The 16,757-nt window shown below is 49.8% G+C and overlaps 7 protein-coding genes across 7 annotated transcripts; 5 read left to right on the plus strand and 2 right to left on the minus strand.

Annotated features, from left to right (window-relative positions):
- Positions 1–83: 83 nt before the first annotated feature.
- Positions 84–823, plus strand: N7517_011663 (TOM complex receptor protein TOM20; the record flags this gene model as incomplete). Its single annotated transcript, XM_056729386.1, has 4 exons — positions 84–138; positions 191–442; positions 559–620; positions 698–823. The coding sequence occupies 4 exons, from the start codon at positions 84–86 to the stop codon at positions 821–823; spliced, it is 495 nt and encodes a 164-aa protein (XP_056575201.1).
- A 1,194-nt stretch (positions 824–2,017) lies between these two features.
- Positions 2,018–3,638, plus strand: gel2 (1,3-beta-glucanosyltransferase gel2; the record flags this gene model as incomplete). Its single annotated transcript, XM_056729387.1, has 4 exons — positions 2,018–2,023; positions 2,071–2,201; positions 2,259–2,358; positions 2,409–3,638. 4 exons carry the CDS (start codon positions 2,018–2,020, stop codon positions 3,636–3,638), a joined length of 1,467 nt encoding a protein of 488 aa, XP_056575202.1.
- A 362-nt stretch (positions 3,639–4,000) lies between these two features.
- Positions 4,001–4,807, minus strand: N7517_011665 (AMP-dependent synthetase/ligase; the record flags this gene model as incomplete). The annotated part of the gene is made up of 3 exons (XM_056729388.1): positions 4,001–4,318; positions 4,370–4,597; positions 4,655–4,807. The coding sequence occupies 3 exons, from the start codon at positions 4,805–4,807 to the stop codon at positions 4,001–4,003; spliced, it is 699 nt and encodes a 232-aa protein (XP_056575203.1).
- A 597-nt stretch (positions 4,808–5,404) lies between these two features.
- N7517_011666 (F-box and WD domain protein) lies at positions 5,405–8,834 on the minus strand (the record flags this gene model as incomplete). The annotated part of the gene is made up of 2 exons (XM_056729389.1): positions 5,405–8,439; positions 8,492–8,834. The coding sequence occupies 2 exons, from the start codon at positions 8,832–8,834 to the stop codon at positions 5,405–5,407; spliced, it is 3,378 nt and encodes a 1,125-aa protein (XP_056575204.1).
- Positions 8,835–9,365: 531 nt separating this feature from the next.
- N7517_011667 (MRX complex nuclease subunit) lies at positions 9,366–11,769 on the plus strand (the record flags this gene model as incomplete). Its single annotated transcript, XM_056729390.1, has 2 exons — positions 9,366–9,381; positions 9,434–11,769. 2 exons carry the CDS (start codon positions 9,366–9,368, stop codon positions 11,767–11,769), a joined length of 2,352 nt encoding a protein of 783 aa, XP_056575205.1.
- A 502-nt stretch (positions 11,770–12,271) lies between these two features.
- On the plus strand, positions 12,272–14,257 carry N7517_011668 (acyclic terpene utilization AtuA family protein; the record flags this gene model as incomplete). Its single annotated transcript, XM_056729391.1, has 3 exons — positions 12,272–12,305; positions 12,350–12,675; positions 12,731–14,257. 3 exons carry the CDS (start codon positions 12,272–12,274, stop codon positions 14,255–14,257), a joined length of 1,887 nt encoding a protein of 628 aa, XP_056575206.1.
- Positions 14,258–14,982: 725 nt separating this feature from the next.
- Positions 14,983–16,622, plus strand: N7517_011669 (aldehyde dehydrogenase family protein; the record flags this gene model as incomplete). The annotated part of the gene is made up of 5 exons (XM_056729392.1): positions 14,983–15,041; positions 15,090–15,616; positions 15,646–16,290; positions 16,343–16,412; positions 16,466–16,622. 5 exons carry the CDS (start codon positions 14,983–14,985, stop codon positions 16,620–16,622), a joined length of 1,458 nt encoding a protein of 485 aa, XP_056575207.1.
- Between the last annotated feature and the right edge of the window lie 135 nt (positions 16,623–16,757).

Consider the following 16,757-nt stretch of genomic DNA (forward strand, 5'->3'; position numbering starts at 1 on the left):
ACCACTATCGCCTCTCCAAGTACCCATAAACTGACTGGGACAAATCCGATCTCTTTAATTTCATCTTATCCCACATTTTCACCATGGCTTTCCGAAACACTGCCATCGTCGCCGGCACGATTCTGACGGGAGTTCTCGGTATGTAGCATTCGTCTCGCCGCGTTCTTCAATTTTTAACCCTTTGTACCAGCCTACGCCGTTTATTTCGATCACAAGCGTCAAAGCGATCCTACCTTCCGCAAGTCGTTGAAGAAGAACAACAAGAAGGTCGAACAAACCGCGAAGCAGGAGGCCGAGGCCGGCGCCGCCGCCAGGGTCGCAGATCTCAAGAATGCGCTCGAACAAGTGAAGAGGAACGGTGAACTTCCAACAGATCTTGAAGAGAAAGAAAGTTTCTTTATGAGCCAAGTCGCATTGGGCGAATCTCTTTGTGCTTCGGAAGGTAAGTTAAATCCACTGTCGCATCCTATTTAGATTCCAAAACGCGGGATCGAGATATAGCTACAACTCGCAATCGAAAAAGAAAAAAAAAAAGCAGATCGCTAACTGCATCTCCAGGCTCCCAAGTCGAAGCAGCAATTGCCTTTTGGAAGGCATTGAAGGTCTACCCCCAGCCTCAGGTAAGTACAAACCATTCCCGGTGTCACCTATTGCCTTGTTTTTCATTTGCAACATACTAACTGCTATAACTACTTAGGATTTGATCGGAATTTACGACAAGACCGTCCCCAAGGAAACCCTCGAAATTCTCGCCGAGCTTATCGCACTTGATGGTGGTCACTCTGCCGGCCCCAAGACTGGCACCGACGATAACATCGAATAGAAAACTGGACCTGGTCTCTCAACAACTTGTATTTTAGATGGAATTCTCAAATTTGTATCACATAATTTATATCCCGGGGAACTAGTATGTGGGTGGAAAACAAAAGGAGTGCGGACGGTTACCATATAAGTTGGACTGATGGCGATTCATTGCCACATACTCCGATTAGATGGAGCAGAAGAGATACCAATCTAAAGCAACCTCTGCTCTTTTGGCTTCTGAGGTAAATAACCTTTCTCCTAGGAAGATGTCTATAGACTGTTCTATTGCTAGAGAAGACGATCTGTCGAACCTTGAAACCCTCTTTTATTTGAGATCTATAGCTATAAACTCCTTTGTAGAGCTACCTTCACAATCTTTTGCCAAGGCATGCCTTGGAGTCAAGACTTGAAGTTAGGAAAGAGAGATAGGTCAGATTTATTCCAGTCTATTAGAAATGGTCATGGGAGAATTTGTATGTACTATAATATGTATAGAACGAGGGTATATAGATAAGAGGTATGTTAGTGAATAGGAAGTTCTGAATTGGGGGCTGTTGAACACCTGGAAAACAAGGCCACTATCTCCGAAGCCCTAACACCTAATCACACCTACATGATCTCACTAATTTTCTATATAACAGAGACTTGGAAGGAAATTTCTGTTTCCTATACCCCTGAATGAATTTTAACACAGCCCAGATAGCCCAGACGTGGCGTCCAAGCAATCATTATTGAAGGGCATCTTGGCCTTGTGATTCTTGGCTAAGTTCATCTGGGAAAGAAGAGAGAAGAGAAGAGATGGACCTTGAACATTTTATATAATTTGTACAATCTTTATAATTTTTATAATTTGTAAAATTTGATATATTTGATATACACTCTATGTACTCTGTACCAATATACTAAATAGTGAAACGAACTGGAAAATGTGAAACCTCCAAGACCTCCAAGACCTCCAAGACCCCCTATTATTTGTTCAGATACTGTAGTTCTCCACTAAATTGAGACCGTTGATCAAATTATTTCAATCGTTTAGATTGGAATTATCTCTCATTTAACTCATTCAAGACCTTTAAAGTCCTTTGATTCCTGTTTTTCTTTTCTTTTCTTTGAGTCGTTCATTCCCTATTCCGCGCCATTGCGCTGTCACTCATTAAGCATCTTATCTTGTTCTTATATCTTATATATTTTTTTTGTTTTATACCCTTTCACAATGATCGTATGTGTCTCATATAATTTATTATAATCTTCGCTAACCTCTCTTAGTCTTACACTCGTCTCTTCGCATCCGTGTGTGCGCTCGCCAGTACCGCGGCCGCTTTGACCCCACTAGAAGTCAGCGGCAAGGACTTTGTTGACTCGAAGACCAACGATCGTTTCCAAATTATTGGTGTTGAGTAAGGCTTACTATTTCTTGCCTGTTCCTTTCTACGGTGGCTGACCCCTCAAATTAGCTACCAGCCCGGTGGTTCGTCCGGCTTCACCAAGAAGCTAGATCCTTTGAGCGATGCAGATGCCTGCCTGCGCGATGCTGCCCTCATGCAGCGCCTGGGTGTAGGTCCAGACCCTATGTTCCTTATCGTACAGCACGCTTATCTCCATAGGTCAACACCATCCGTGTCTACAACCTGGAACCCTCTCTCAATCACGATGAGTGCGCCTCCATCTTCAACGCTGCCGGTATCTACATGATTCTTGACGTCAGCAACCCTCTGGCGGGTGGCTATCTGGACCGCAGTGCCCCCTGGACCACCTACAGCGCCATCTACTACAAGCAGGTGTTCGGTGTTATCGAGGGCTTCAAGAACTACGACAACGTCCTGGGCTTCTTCGCTGGAAATGAGGTGATCAACGAGGATGCCCATTACTTGACTCCCAAGTACATGCGTGCCGTCGTTCGTGATATGAAGGACTACATCGCCAAGAACTCTAAGCGCGCTATTCCTGTTGGATACTCCGCTGCCGATATCCGTGATATCTTGATGGACACTGTTCACTACTTCGAGTGTGACCTCAAGAACTCGACCTCTTCTCGCGCCGACTTCTTCGGCCTCAACTCCTACTCTTGGTGCGGTTCCGCCACCTACAAGTCCAGCGGCTTCGATGACCTAACCGAGGACTTCACCAACGCCACTATTCCCGTTTTCTTCTCCGAGTACGGCTGTAACGATGTCAAGCCCCGTATCTTCACTGAAGTCCAGGCCATCTACGGTGTGGAGATGACCCAGGCTTTCTCTGGAGGTCTCGTTTACGAGTGGACCCAAGAGGACAACGAGTACGGCCTGATCAAAATCAAGGACTCCAAGACCGTCACCACTCTTGTCGACTATGATAACTTCCAGAAGCAGCTCAGCAAGCTTGATATTGATCGCATCATGTCAAGCAACGCCACGCAGGCCAATGTTAAGGCTGAGGAATGCAGTGTCTCACTCATCGGTGGCAAATCCATCGGCAAAGAGCCTTTCTACAACGCCTGGGATTTGCCCGAGGTTCCTTCCAAGGTCTCGGACTACATTAAGAACGGTCTGCCCGATGCCCCCACTGGCAAGTTCGTGTCTGTTTCTTCCACCACCATCCCCCAGAAGGTGTATGACCACACCGGCAAGGAGATCACCGGTGTCAAGTTTGAGGTGAAGAGCAGTGTCAACACCCCCTCTTCTTCCTCCACTTCGAGTACCTCCGAATCGGATAGCTCCGATTCTTCCTCCAGCTCTAGTTCTTCCTCCAGCTCCGGTACTTCGACCCCTTCCAACGCCGCCTCTGTCATTGGCGCTCCCTCGCTTGCCCTCGGTGGTGCAGGAGGTTTCTTCATGCTGCTTGCATCCCTTCTGTAATTGCCTTGATTGCGTTTGACTAGTTCATTCTCGAGTTTCAGTGTTCGGACTGAGACAACCAAGAGGCTGATATCGGGTCTCGATGATTTATTTTCTGTACTGGTTACTCATATCTTCTTCGCCCAGCTTTCTTCTGATTCATTGGTCAATTTGCACATGATTCCTTTGGAGCAATCTACATATTTGATTCTTCTTTTCGTATTTTCAAGCTTCCACCAAAAATCATCGCATGTACATTCGGAAGGAGTCAGTAGACGAAATGCATTATAGCAAGAAACCCTTTTACTTTCTGCTACTGTATTCGTCAATGGCATTCTTGTTTCTTCCTCTTGTGTAAACATCACAGTTTAGAAGAACGATCGTCATAGATTGTAGCACCAATAGCCGACGCCTTCAGCCCTAGTCCTCAGGACCCGCTTCAGAATCTTGCCAAAGACACTCCTAGGAATCTTGTCGATCGGGATGATCCCACCCTTGTGAGGAGCCAGTTTCTCACTGATGTAGGCCACCAGTTCTTCTGCAACCTGCTCCGTCGCTTTCCTCGTTTTCTTAAGAACTACATAAGCAACTGGTATCTCGGACACAATCTTCTGCACAGCGACCCCAATTACAGCGACATCATGGACAAGCGGATGCTCATGTAGGACGCTCTCTATCTCCGCCGGTGAGACTTGGAAACCCTTGAATTCAATGAGGTCTTTTCAACGATCTGTGATGAACAGGTCTCCCACCTCATCTTGGAATCCGATATCACCGGTTTTAAACCATTCATCAAGTGTGGTAGACCGCACCGTGGCTTCGACGTTGTTGTGAAAGCCTTGGAAGATGGTAGGTCCTCGAAGACATAGTTCGCCTTCCCCTTCCCTTACTGGGTTGGCTTGCTCGTCAATGAACTTCACCTCGACTTGAGGAAGTGGAGGACCGCTTGACCCCATTTCTTGATCCCATCGGTTCCATCTCTGTTGGAATCAGTTGGTTAAGCCACGAATTCCTTAGATAGGTCGGGCAGAGGATACCTGGACATGGGAGACACCTGTTGACTCTGTCAATCCAAATCCCTGGCGGACCGGAACCTTTAGACGATCGCAGACAACACGAATCAGATCCGGTGCCAGTGGTGCACCAGCCGAGGTCACCATTCTCAATGATGATAATTGCTCGCGCGTCATTGCAGGATATCTGGCAAGGTATGGAACAATTGGCGGGACAACGTAGACGTGGGTGATTGGTTCACTTTGAACGTTGCGCAAAAAGGCTTTGATGGAGAACTTCTCCAGTATTGTGGTCTCTATTCCCATCAAAAGAGGGAAATATACTAGACACACAAGTCCTTCGAATACAGTGCAATATGGAAGGAGGGAACGCAGACTATGTAAATCATGTCAGATAATTCGGACTTAGGGCTAAATATTTCATATAGTCGTTATGTAGGCTTCCGAGACCCTGAGTTCTTCAAAGCCAAACTTCCCATTGGTTCAGAGATCTTCCAACTATTCGAGATTGATAAACCTCCTATGAAACCCGAGTCTGATCCTGTTTTTTTTTTTTTATGTTACAGCGTGGGCAAGCCTTTCTAGAGGGTGGTTAATGGTATCAGAGGAATGGCTTTGCAGTGTCTTCTCTTTTTTCCCCTTTGCTCGGTACTGTTGCTCAATGGCAATTGAATAATGTTCCAATTCAAATGCAATCACTTGAAAAAATATTAAGTCTGATCCTCTGGGAAATTACACGCAAACTGAAAATGCAAAATGTAAAACTTGTTGACTCTAAATGACCCTCGCTTTCCCCTTGCCCTTGCCTGACGGCGAGGCAGGCATTGGCCTCAGAGATGGGAATTCCTCCCACTCCTCCTCACCACCCTCGCGACTCTTGCCCTCAGCCAAACTGAGTTGAATCGCAAACTCCAGATCATCTATCTCCTGCTGTCTACTGCTCTCGGCCTCCTCGGTTCCAGGTGATGGCTGTCGAGGCGGGTATACTCCTTTGGCGTACTTGATAGGGATAGACGAAGCATGTTCAAATGGCAAAGCAGTACCTTGCTCGTCAAGCAAGCTAAGGCGAATTGCCTCGGCAAGTTCGTCGTCATCATTATCGTCTGCGGGATTTTGATAGAGAGACGAAGAGGAAGACATCTCGCCAGGGCCAAACGAGCTAGGTCCAACAGTGTCGAATGAAGCGCTTGTGACCGAGCTAGAGATTGCGACGCTATCCTTAGGTTTCGCCGCGTCGCCAGAGCAGGCCTCCTCGCTTAGGAGTTGGGCATACGCCAAAAGCTGTTCCTCGTCGATATCTGGTCCAAGAAGATCAATTCCAAAACGCGCACTCAAATGTGCTCGTTCTTTTTCATCGGCAATTTTCTGACGCTCCATATCCACGCGTTCGTCTTCAATGAAATCCTCGATTGCACCGCGACCACTATTGTTGAAGCGTTGGCCTTCGGCGGCCCCGTTGCTGCCACGCAGGAGGTGGCGAAGGCGGCGCTTGCTAGTCTTGTACTGATCAGCCTCGGAAGAACTGTATGACCAGTATCGCAAGTGGGTGCCAAGTGATACCATTCCACGCAGGATGGTCGGGTCGGAATCAAGGCAGATAGCGCCTGTGGCATAGTAATTGTTTCCAACACCTAGAATAGAGGCCTCAGCCTGCACAAGCCGACGACGGGCCCGGGACGAGAAACGAGAGTTGATCGTCCGGATTGGCTTGGTAGATGACGCGAGCGGATCCCAGGCTTGCACAAGGCCATCATTACCGCCATGAACAAGGTACAACGACGTGATGGCCAAGGAAGACACCTGGGGCGAGTCTGTTTGGATGGTGCGCAATGAGGAGATGGAATTGATGATCTCCGTAGACTTCGCCGCCGGGGCTCGGATATCCCAGACAAACACCATTCCTGTGCGGGTTCCAACAGCTAGGTATCGAGCGCGTTGCCCAGGAACTTCCAGGCCCGACCGCGGCTGATCCATATGTGGTAACATTGGGGAAGATGTTGCAGACGAAGTAGAGCTCCCAGACATAACCAAAAGAGGATCCTCTTCGGCTGTGAGAGTCGCGAAATTCGACGCATCCAACGCACTAGTGCTCACTTCTGTTGATCTGCGATCACCAAAAACAAAATCCGACAAATGCCATCCGAAGTGGGTCGAAGGTGAGTCCATCCGTCCAGATGATCGAGAAGGGGGAAGACTGCTGGTAACGGTCGGGCTTGAAATTTTCACCGGGCCGCCGAAGAGTGATAACGGAGTTTCGGTATCCAATATGAGCTCTGGCGTGGCTGGCGTGGCTGGCGTGGCTGAGCTGAAATCAAATCTAGAAGCAGTGCGCATGAACCGCCGGATCGATGCTTTTGCGTCCTCGCCCGAGCCGCGAGCGATGACAATGACCGACTCGCCTGCCCCATATCCGTCATCGCCAGCAAAGTCCACCTTAAGATCGCGCTGCATGTCCCAGCTTTCACACACTTTGCGGAAGTATTTGGGCTTGAAAGAGATAAATTTTTCAATCTCCTTGGTTTCAGCAGCAATCTGGTGTTCATTGAGGCCCATGGAATCCGACGACGATCGCGGACTGTAGCTGCCATCGATCAATTCACGATTAAAGGGGTCTGGGCGTGCCACACGTCTGCTCGCTTCGACCATTTCCCAATGCACACTTCTACCAGTCTTCCAAGCCGCCTCGTCAAGCTGCTCGGTGTTTAGTTTGGCTGTGAGCGGAATATCAGGTGCCCGAGGAAGTTCAGTGAGGTAGAATATTTCTCCTAGGGCATTAAGAGCAACAGCCCAAATTCGCTTTCCAGAATGGCGCTTGGGCGAATATTGATCGTCCACGGCAATTCCAATAATAGGAACACCAGGGCACAGGACCCATCTAGCGGTCACTTGACCTTGGTCGTATCGCCTTTCATAAGTCGGGTGAGGGCCCAAGGAATACGCGGTCAACACGCCTGAAGACGACCCAGACAGCATCCCCACCATCCCCTGGGTTATCTTGAGGATGTGAGGGGATTTGGCAATCCATACCGAACAGACAGCATGTGTGATCATGTTCACGGCGGGGATGCCGAGTGGTGGGTGAGAACCTAAATCCGAAGTTCCCAAGAAACGACCACGCTGCTCCGTCGTTGAGATAAAGTAACTGCGCCCCTGGGGACAGCCTTCGCCATATATCATGCCATATGGTTGACTGACGTCCATTAAGTTGGGCACACCGACCATATCACCCGATCCGAGGCCATATTGCGCGTCACCAGGAAACATATCGGCAAAGTGGCGGAACATTTGGTGGTCAGAGACACCCCAGGTGCCGACTTTTACGGTCGATGGGTCACTGGCAGACGCAATCCCTTGCTCTGCGGCTCCATGGACGAAGAGAGGGTTCTTGTCGGGCCTGAAAGAGGCATGTATGTGACTGACCGGAAAGAGGAGCTGTGATGTATACGTAGCTATGGCACTGCCATGGCGAGCACTCGCCGCGCGTACAGCTCCATGCTTCTTGGGCGGGTCGAACTTGGCCGGTTTGCCCCGGGATAACGATTGCATCAAGCGAGTGCGCAAGATGTATTCGCTGCGCCAGGAGGCTAACGCGGTCAGCCTGGCGAAGAATCGCCTGTCCGACTGTAGATCTGCCGTATCGGTATTGGTACACCGACCATCCTCCACGGCATGTGGCCCGGGGAAGAATCGCGAGAAGGCGATTCTCCAAGCATGAGGAGTGGTCACCAGCGCATGAAATCGACGGGACACCAATGATATGGCAGACAAAGATTGTGGGGGTAGATGCGATAAGATATGGGTGAGAACCTCTGGAAATCACGGTCAGGATTAATTGCGCCGCGGGGGTTGCAGGTCACCTACCATTCGGAAATGCCTCCAGAGACGTTTTCGACTGTCGAATAGCCACTAGGCGTAGTCCAGCATTTTCTGCTTGTCTGGAGGGAATGCGAGCATCCTCATGCTGGCTCACTCGGTGGACCGAGGGCGGGGAAGAGCGACCGTCGACCTCGTTCAAGGACGCGTCAGATTCGTCTTGTGTCGACATGCTCGGGACGTCTGCAGAGTCTCTGATTTCCTCGAGGGTGAGGAGATCAGAGACTTGAGCGTCGTCGAGGTCATGTCCATGCTGGGTGGGACTGATTGTGACTGGGTATGAGTCAACGGGGGGCGTATGTTGAGACACGAGAGTAGGCTCTGGTTGCATAAAAAGGTCTTGACGAAAAGATGAGGTGGTAGCGACTGAGCCAGCGAGAAAGCCTGGGTCAGTCGAGTCTATAAATGCGGGACGAAAAGGATTTATATGAAAGGGAAGCGAGATGTTGAAGAGGGAAAGAAACGGGAGAGCAAAGGTACGGAAGAGGCAAAGTGGCCATCCCGCACATTAACTTGGATATCGCGGTCTATATATACAAAGTCGACTTGTGTCTATATTTTCAACGATCAAGTTAAAATTAACCATTATAATACTCCTTTTTTAATAACCTTTTTTTCTTTACTTTCCTCCCACGATTTTATACTCAATGGCCGCTATCCGGAACGCGTTCAACACGTGACAGCGCGAAGCCTATCACCAACTCTCTACTTGATTGCGAAAATAATGCGATTCTTCTGGAATAGCTCATCGATACACGGAATTTTACCAGTCATCTGCCCCCACGGTGCTTCATCAAACCCCGATAACTCGCATAAACAGAACAACAACGCTGGATGAGACACGTGAGTTCGGTCGACCAAGATGCCTGGAGCAAGTGGTAACACACTCTCGATACCAAATCGGTATGCAGCTTACTGATATCTCCATAGGGGCAGAAACCATTCGCATTCTCATCGCCACTGATAACCATGTCGGCTACAATGAGCGAGACCCCATCCGTGGGGACGACAGCTGGAAGAGCTTCCACGAAATAATGTGCCTGGCCAAGGAACGGGATGTCGATATGGTTCTCCTGGCTGGAGATTTGTTCCACGAGAATAAACCATCACGGAAATCCATGTACCAGGTCATGCGGTCGATTCGCATGAACTGTTTCGGGGACAAGCCGTGTGAACTGGAGATGCTCAGTGATGCAAGTGAGAACTTCCAGGGGGCGTTCAATCATGTCAACTATGAGGACCTGGATATGAACGTGGCGATTCCAATTTTCTCCATCCACGGGAATCACGATGATCCCTCGGGCGAGGGTCATCTGGCCGCATTAGATTTACTGCAAGTGTCGGGACTTCTCAACTACTATGGCCGAACTCCGGAGTCAGACAACATTCAAATCAAACCTGTCTTGCTACAGAAAGGCCGGACAAAGCTTGCGCTGTACGGAATGAGCAACGTTCGAGACGAGCGACTGTTCCGTACCTTTCGTGATGGCAAGGTTAAATTCTTCCAACCGTCTGTCCAGAAAAGTGACTGGTTCAATTTGATGTCTGTACACCAGAACCATCATGCCCATACAGAAACCAGTTACTTGCCGGAAAACTTTCTTCCCGAATTTCTCGATTTAGTTGTCTGGGGCCACGAACATGAGTGCCTGATTGATCCTAAGCTCAATCCAGAGACCAAATTTCATGTTATGCAACCAGGATCGTCTGTCGCAACATCATTGGTACCTGGGGAAGCTGTCCCCAAACAGGTCTCTATTTTGAGTGTAACAGGCCGAGAATTCAAAAATGAACCTATCCGATTGAAAACGGTGCGACCATTTGTGATGCGGGAAATTGTATTATCCGAAGAAAAGGGAGCCCAAAAGCTTGCACGCAAAGAGAACAACCGCACAGAAGTAACTCGGTTCCTCATGTCCATTGTGGAAGAACTGATCGAAGAAGCCAATGCAGAATGGCTAGAGATGCAAGGCGACCGCATTGACGAGGACGATGATGACGCACCGGAAGCTCCGCTTCCTCTCGTTCGTCTCCGTGTGGAGACTTCCACACCTGAAGGAGGTAGCTACGATTGTGAAAACCCGCAGCGATTCTCCAACCGCTTCATTGGTAAGGTCGCTAACGTGAACGATGTGGTGCAATTCTATCGGAAGAAAAAAACCGCTTCTACTTCGCGCAAGGATGATAAATCCGTTGATGAAGCTACCGTTTCTCATCTATCAGCCCTTGACACTGTGAAGGTCGAACAGCTAGTGCGCGAGTTCCTCTCATCGCAGTCATTAAGTATTCTGCCACAGAATTCTTTCGGGGATGCCGTTGCTCAATTCATTGACAAGGATGACAAGCATGCAATGGAGATGTTCGTCAATGAATCCCTCGAGAGCCAGGTCAAACACTTGTTGGCCTTGGATCGTGACGATGACGAGATGGATGACGAGGAGAGGGAACAAAGCTCGCTAGTCACTGCTATGGAGAAATATCGCGGTCAGATGGAAAATATGTTTTCAAAGGGCGTAAAGAAGCGAACTCGCGGAAAGAAGCGCTTTAAGCCCAGGCCAGATGGTTGGGATTCCGAGTTCGATGGCGTGTGGGAAGACCAGCCTGGCGCACTTATTCATTCCGACAATGAAGGTGGGGATCCGGCAGAGGAAGAAGCTGCAGAAGATGGGACAGTTTCCGCTCGTGGTCGTGGCGCAGCCTCTACTCGAGGTCGTGGCAGGGGTCGTGGTCGAGGTGCGGCCAGTGCGGCCAGTGCGGCCAGTGTGCGAACCACCAAGGGCAAAACTGCCCCGGAAAAAAAGACTACGAAGGGTCGCAAAAAGCAAGCAGTTTCAGACGAAGAATCAGACGTGATCATGCTGGATGATGATGACGACGATGTTATAGCCCATGTCATTTCCGACGATGACAATGACGATGACGATGACTCGCAGGCACTGTTCGTCAAGCAACCTCGCTCTACTACTACCGTGAAGCCACGGAAAGTTGTGCCCACGACAGCGGTGACTCAGCGCCGCGGTGCACGTGCTGCTGCCTCACCTGCCCCGTCATCGGTAACTGTCGGTGGGACTACTTCTCGGCGAGCCCCTGCGCGCGGTAAGCCAGCTCAGTCTACGCTCAACTTCTCTGCTTCACAGGCCAGCGCGCCTCAGTCATCGCGACCTAGCCGCTCCACCCGTAATATGAGTGTTATCAGCGATGGTATTGACGACGATGACGATGATGACGCCTTTGAAGAAATGCCGACCAACTCAAGACGTAGGTAATTTATCGAATTTGCATCCATGGATGTTTATGGCTTTATGCATGGAGTTATCGAAAACCAGGGCGTTTAAAAATCAGCGTTGCCTTCAATCCTTGATATCTTCAAATATGATTCTCATCAGATATAATAATAAATAATAAAGTAACAAGGGCAGTACTTGGAGCTCTGAGCGAGATTGAAGTATACAAAATACGCTAGTCTCAACACGGTAAGTAGCTTCTAAGGTTATATCGCAGGACATCTGGGCACCTAAGCAGTTTCCTTTGCCACTCAGACCCAGAGGTTTTCAATAAGCCACAATATCCCAAGATCACTTTCAACTGTGGCAAATATGTGATACTTCTTTCAGGGAGACCAGACAGATGTCCTTCGATTAACCCCGCATTCACAGCCGAGGGACACAACCACCTCGGCCGTGCAACGAGGGGAGAATATGAAGGAAAAACTAGGATATATGATATTCTATTACCTCTGTGTACATAGAAGACAACACTGGAAGCACAATGACATACAAGAGTCGACCCATTCGCATTGCAGGTTAGTTGACTTGCATTCATGATGTACTCCAACTGACCTTTTAGGTGCCTCGGGCTCTGCCTCAGACCGGCGTCATGCTATTGCTGATTTTGCGCGTCACCATCCGACCGATCCTATTGATGTCATTATTGCTGATTTCATGAGCGAGTTTAACATGGCCACCGCCGCGGGTCGGCGTGTGGACCAGGCGATCTCCCAGGAAGCAACAGCCCCGGCCTATGAGCTCTCCTTCCTAGAAGCACTTGAGCCGGCTCTAGGTGATTTGGCCAAATATGGAATCAAGCTCGCGGTCAATGCTGGAGTGACTGACACAAAGGGTCTATACGAGGTGGTGATACGCATGGTGGAGGCAAAAAACCTGGACTTGAAGGTCAGTCAGCGCCTTGCCCAAACACTGATCAACAATTGCTGATTTTGGTGCCCAGGTTGCATGGGTTGCCGGAGATGAAGTTCTATCTACCATCCAGAAGGGATTGAAATCCGGGTCTGAATTTCGCAACGTTTACACGGGCGAGCGATTGGCAGATTGGTCATTCGAGCCCATCTATGCCCAGTGCTATCTCGGTGGCCTCGGTATCGCAGCCGCACTCGCAGATGGTGCGGACATTGTATTGTGTGGACGGGTCTCAGATGCTTCGCCTGTCATCGGAGCTGCTTACTGGTACCATGGTTGGCAGCGAGATGAGCTTGACAAGCTGGCGAATGCGTTTGTGGCAGGCCATCTGATCGAGTGCAGCAACTATGTCTGCGGTGGCAACTTCACAGGCTTCAAAGCCCTAGAGCATGCAGATGGAGATGGCTGGACCAATATCGGATACCCCATCGCCGAGATATCTGCCGAAGGCGACGTTGTGATCACCAAGCAGGCCCATGCCACCGGTGGTGCGGTAACTGTCGATACTTGCACATCCCAGCTGCTCTATGAGATCCAAGGACCTTGGTACTACAACTCCGATGTCACGGCGGTCCTCGATGGCATACACTTCTCGCAGCGCGGCGTCAATCGTGTCGCTGTTCATGGGGTTCGATCCAGTCCTCCTCCGCCCACCACCAAGGTTGGTATCACTGCACGAGGTGGGTTCCAGGCAGAGGCATGGTGGTTCTTGACTGGTCTGGATATCGAAGCCAAAGCTCGCATGCTGGAGGTACAGATCCGCCAATTGTTGTCACCCTATTCAGACCGATATACATCGCTGAATTTCGATTTACTGGGCTCTTCCCTCTCTGATCCGCACGACCAGAACCGCGCGACTGTGCCGCTTCGCATCATTGTACAGGCACGACATGCAGAGGACCTTGCACCGACACAGTTCCTCAAACCTATCACCGATAACATCATGCAGGGGTACCCTGGCGCTACGTTTCACTTGGATATGCGTCAGGGATTCCCGCGTGCTATTTTTGAGTACTATGTCAGCCTGCTACCACAATCCGCAGTCCAGCATCGCGTCCACCTGCCCTGGAAGCCGACGGCATCCACGCAGACTCTCGATATCTCGCCTCCGGCCAACACCAGGACATATCCATCACGCCAACCCTCACAGCCCAGCACCCACACTGATGGGCCCGTCGACCTGGCCCGCGATTTTGGGCCAACGACTCGTGGTCCGCTAGGCTGGATCATTCATGCACGCTCTGGGGATAAAGGTGCGGACGCTAACTGCGGCTTCTGGGTGCGTCACCGTGACGAGTACCAATGGCTGCGGGCGTTGCTGTCTGTGGACAAGGCGCATGAGCTGTTGGGAGAGACTGCCCGCGAGAACCGTCAGTTGGCGGTTGAGCGCTTCGAGTTGCCCAGCCTTCATGCCGTGCATTTCCTATTTCGCAATCTACTAGATCGGGGTGTCGGTGTGACCACCACGGTCGATTTCCTAGGAAAGAATGTGGCGGAGTATCTGCGGGCCCGGCATGTTGATCTTCCTGTACGATTCTTGAACCGCGGAAAGTTATAGCCCAATTCCCAGATAATATCAAGTCATGTGATTCTCTAATCCTTAAATTTCCAAAAACGCTTATTCTCGGCCCGATTAAGAGGAAGAAAAGAAAAAGAGCTTCACCGTACCTTACCCACCGACAGCGTCACCGGGGAGATAATAGCCCGCCTTCACATATCTCTCCGTTCCCCACTGCCCCTCTTTTCCTTTGGGCCGAAATAAGAGTGCGTTTTGTGTACATGTGTACATGTGTACACATTATACACATGTACACATTATATATACACCTGTGGGATGTAGGACTAGTAGTGATATAAACTTGTAAGCTTGTATACCTCGGAAGTTCTACCGAAATTATACAAATATTACCTCGGCCTTACCCCGAGAGGGGCACACGCCAAGACCAACCTACAAAGACATTGTACACAGAACTATACATACGGAGTATTATGTATAGTCAATATGTAACTTAAATAGAAGGATATATTACCTACATCCACGGATAATGGTAATTTAATATCCAATATTTAATATACACACATACATACAGGTATAGGAGCTTCAATGTCTTCAAAATGACAATACAAAAAATACATACAGTACCATTACCCCATGGTGGCGTTTGACCCCGCATCAAGAAAACGAAAACCGAAGACACCGAATTGCAAGTTCTCCATTACCGTATATAACAAAGGTCCCCCTCTCCCTCTTCTCTTTCTTGCATCTATTTCATTTAAACAATCATGTCTCTCTCTACTACTATCAAGACTCCCAATGTCACCTATGAACAGCCTCTCGGCTTGTAAGTGAATTACCCTGTCTATCCGTCTCATTGCTAATTGATTCTTAGGTTCATTAACAACGAGTTCGTCAAGGGTGTTGACGGCAAGACCTTCGAGACCTTAAACCCTAGCACCGAGCAGGTCATTACCTCCGTCTACGAAGCTTCCGAGAAGGATGTCGACATAGCTGTCAAGGCTGCCCGTGAGGCCTTCGAAGGTCCCTGGAGGAAGGTGACCCCCTCAGACCGTGGCCGTATGCTTACCAAGCTGGCCGACCTCTTCGAGCGTGATATGGAGACCCTAGCTTCCATTGAGGCCCTCGACAATGGTAAGGCCGTCACTATGGCCAAGGTCGATATCGCCAATGCTGCTGGCTGCCTGCGCTACTACGGCGGTTGGGCCGATAAGATCACTGGTCAGACCATTGATACCAACTCCGAGACCCTCTCCTACACCCGTCACGAGCCCGTCGGTGTCTGTGGTCAGATCATTCCCTGGAACTTCCCTATTCTCATGTGGGCCTGGAAGATTGGTCCCGCCATCGCTGCCGGTAACACTGTGATCATTAAGACCGCTGAGCAGACCCCTCTGTCCGGTCTGTACGCCTCTAATCTCATTGTTGAGGCCGGCTTCCCCCTGGCGTTATCAACGTCATCTCCGGCTTCGGTCGTGTTGCTGGTGCCGCCATCTCTAGCCACATGGACATTGATAAGGTCGCCTTCACTGGTTCCACCCTTGTCGGCCGTATGATTCTGCAGGCTGCCGCCAAGTCTAACCTGAAGAAGGTCACTCTTGAGCTGGGTGGCAAGTCCCCTAACATCGTCTTCGAGGACGCCGATATTGATAACGCCATCTCATGGGCCAACTTCGGTATCTTCTTCAACCACGGCCAGTGCTGCTGCGCCGGTTCTCGCCTGCTGGTCCAGGAGAGCATTCACGATAAGTTCGTCGCTCGCTTCAAGGAGCGTGCCGCTCAGAACAAGCTCGGCAACCCCTTCGAGGGTGACACCTTCCAGGGTCCCCAGGTTTCACAGCTCCAGTTTGACCGCATCATGGAGTACATCAACCACGGCAAGAAGGAGGGTGCTACTGTCGCCCTGGGTGGTGAGCGCCACGGTACCGAGGGCTACTTCATCCAGCCTACCGTTTTCACCGACGTCACTCCCGATATGAAGATCGCCCAGGAGGAGATCTTCGGCCCCGTCATCGCCGTCACCAAGTTCAAGGATGAGGCTGATGCCATCCGCATTGGCAACGGCACCAACTACGGTATGTATTGTTTACATCCAAAACCATGAATGGTTATTCTAACTGTATTTAGGTCTCGCTGCCGCCGTTCACACCAAGAACATCAACACTGCCATCCGTGTTTCTAACGCTCTCAAGGCTGGGTATGTTTGATCTTGATCGATCCTTACAGTAACAAAAGCTAACTCTATTGCAGTACCGTCTGGATCAACAGCTACAACATGATCTCCTACCAGGCTCCCTTCGGTGGCTTCAAGGAGTCCGGCCTTGGCCGTGAGCTCGGTTCCTACGCTCTTGAGAACTACACCCAGGTCAAGACTGTGCACTACCGCCTGGGCGATGCTCTGTTCTAAAATAATAATGAAAATAAATTAGTTCAGTGATTCAAGCCAATGAGATGATAATTGGAAATTCTCGTTTTGTATATAAACCAAATTGAAGGGACGTGCTTGCGATCAACTACTTTTCCAATACCGGTAAAAATTTAT

This window comes from Penicillium concentricum, assembly GCF_028827145.1.
Source record: "Penicillium concentricum strain IBT 3081 chromosome Unknown utg000006l_segment0_segment0, whole genome shotgun sequence".
Taxonomy (NCBI): Eukaryota; Fungi; Ascomycota; class Eurotiomycetes; order Eurotiales; family Aspergillaceae; genus Penicillium; species Penicillium concentricum.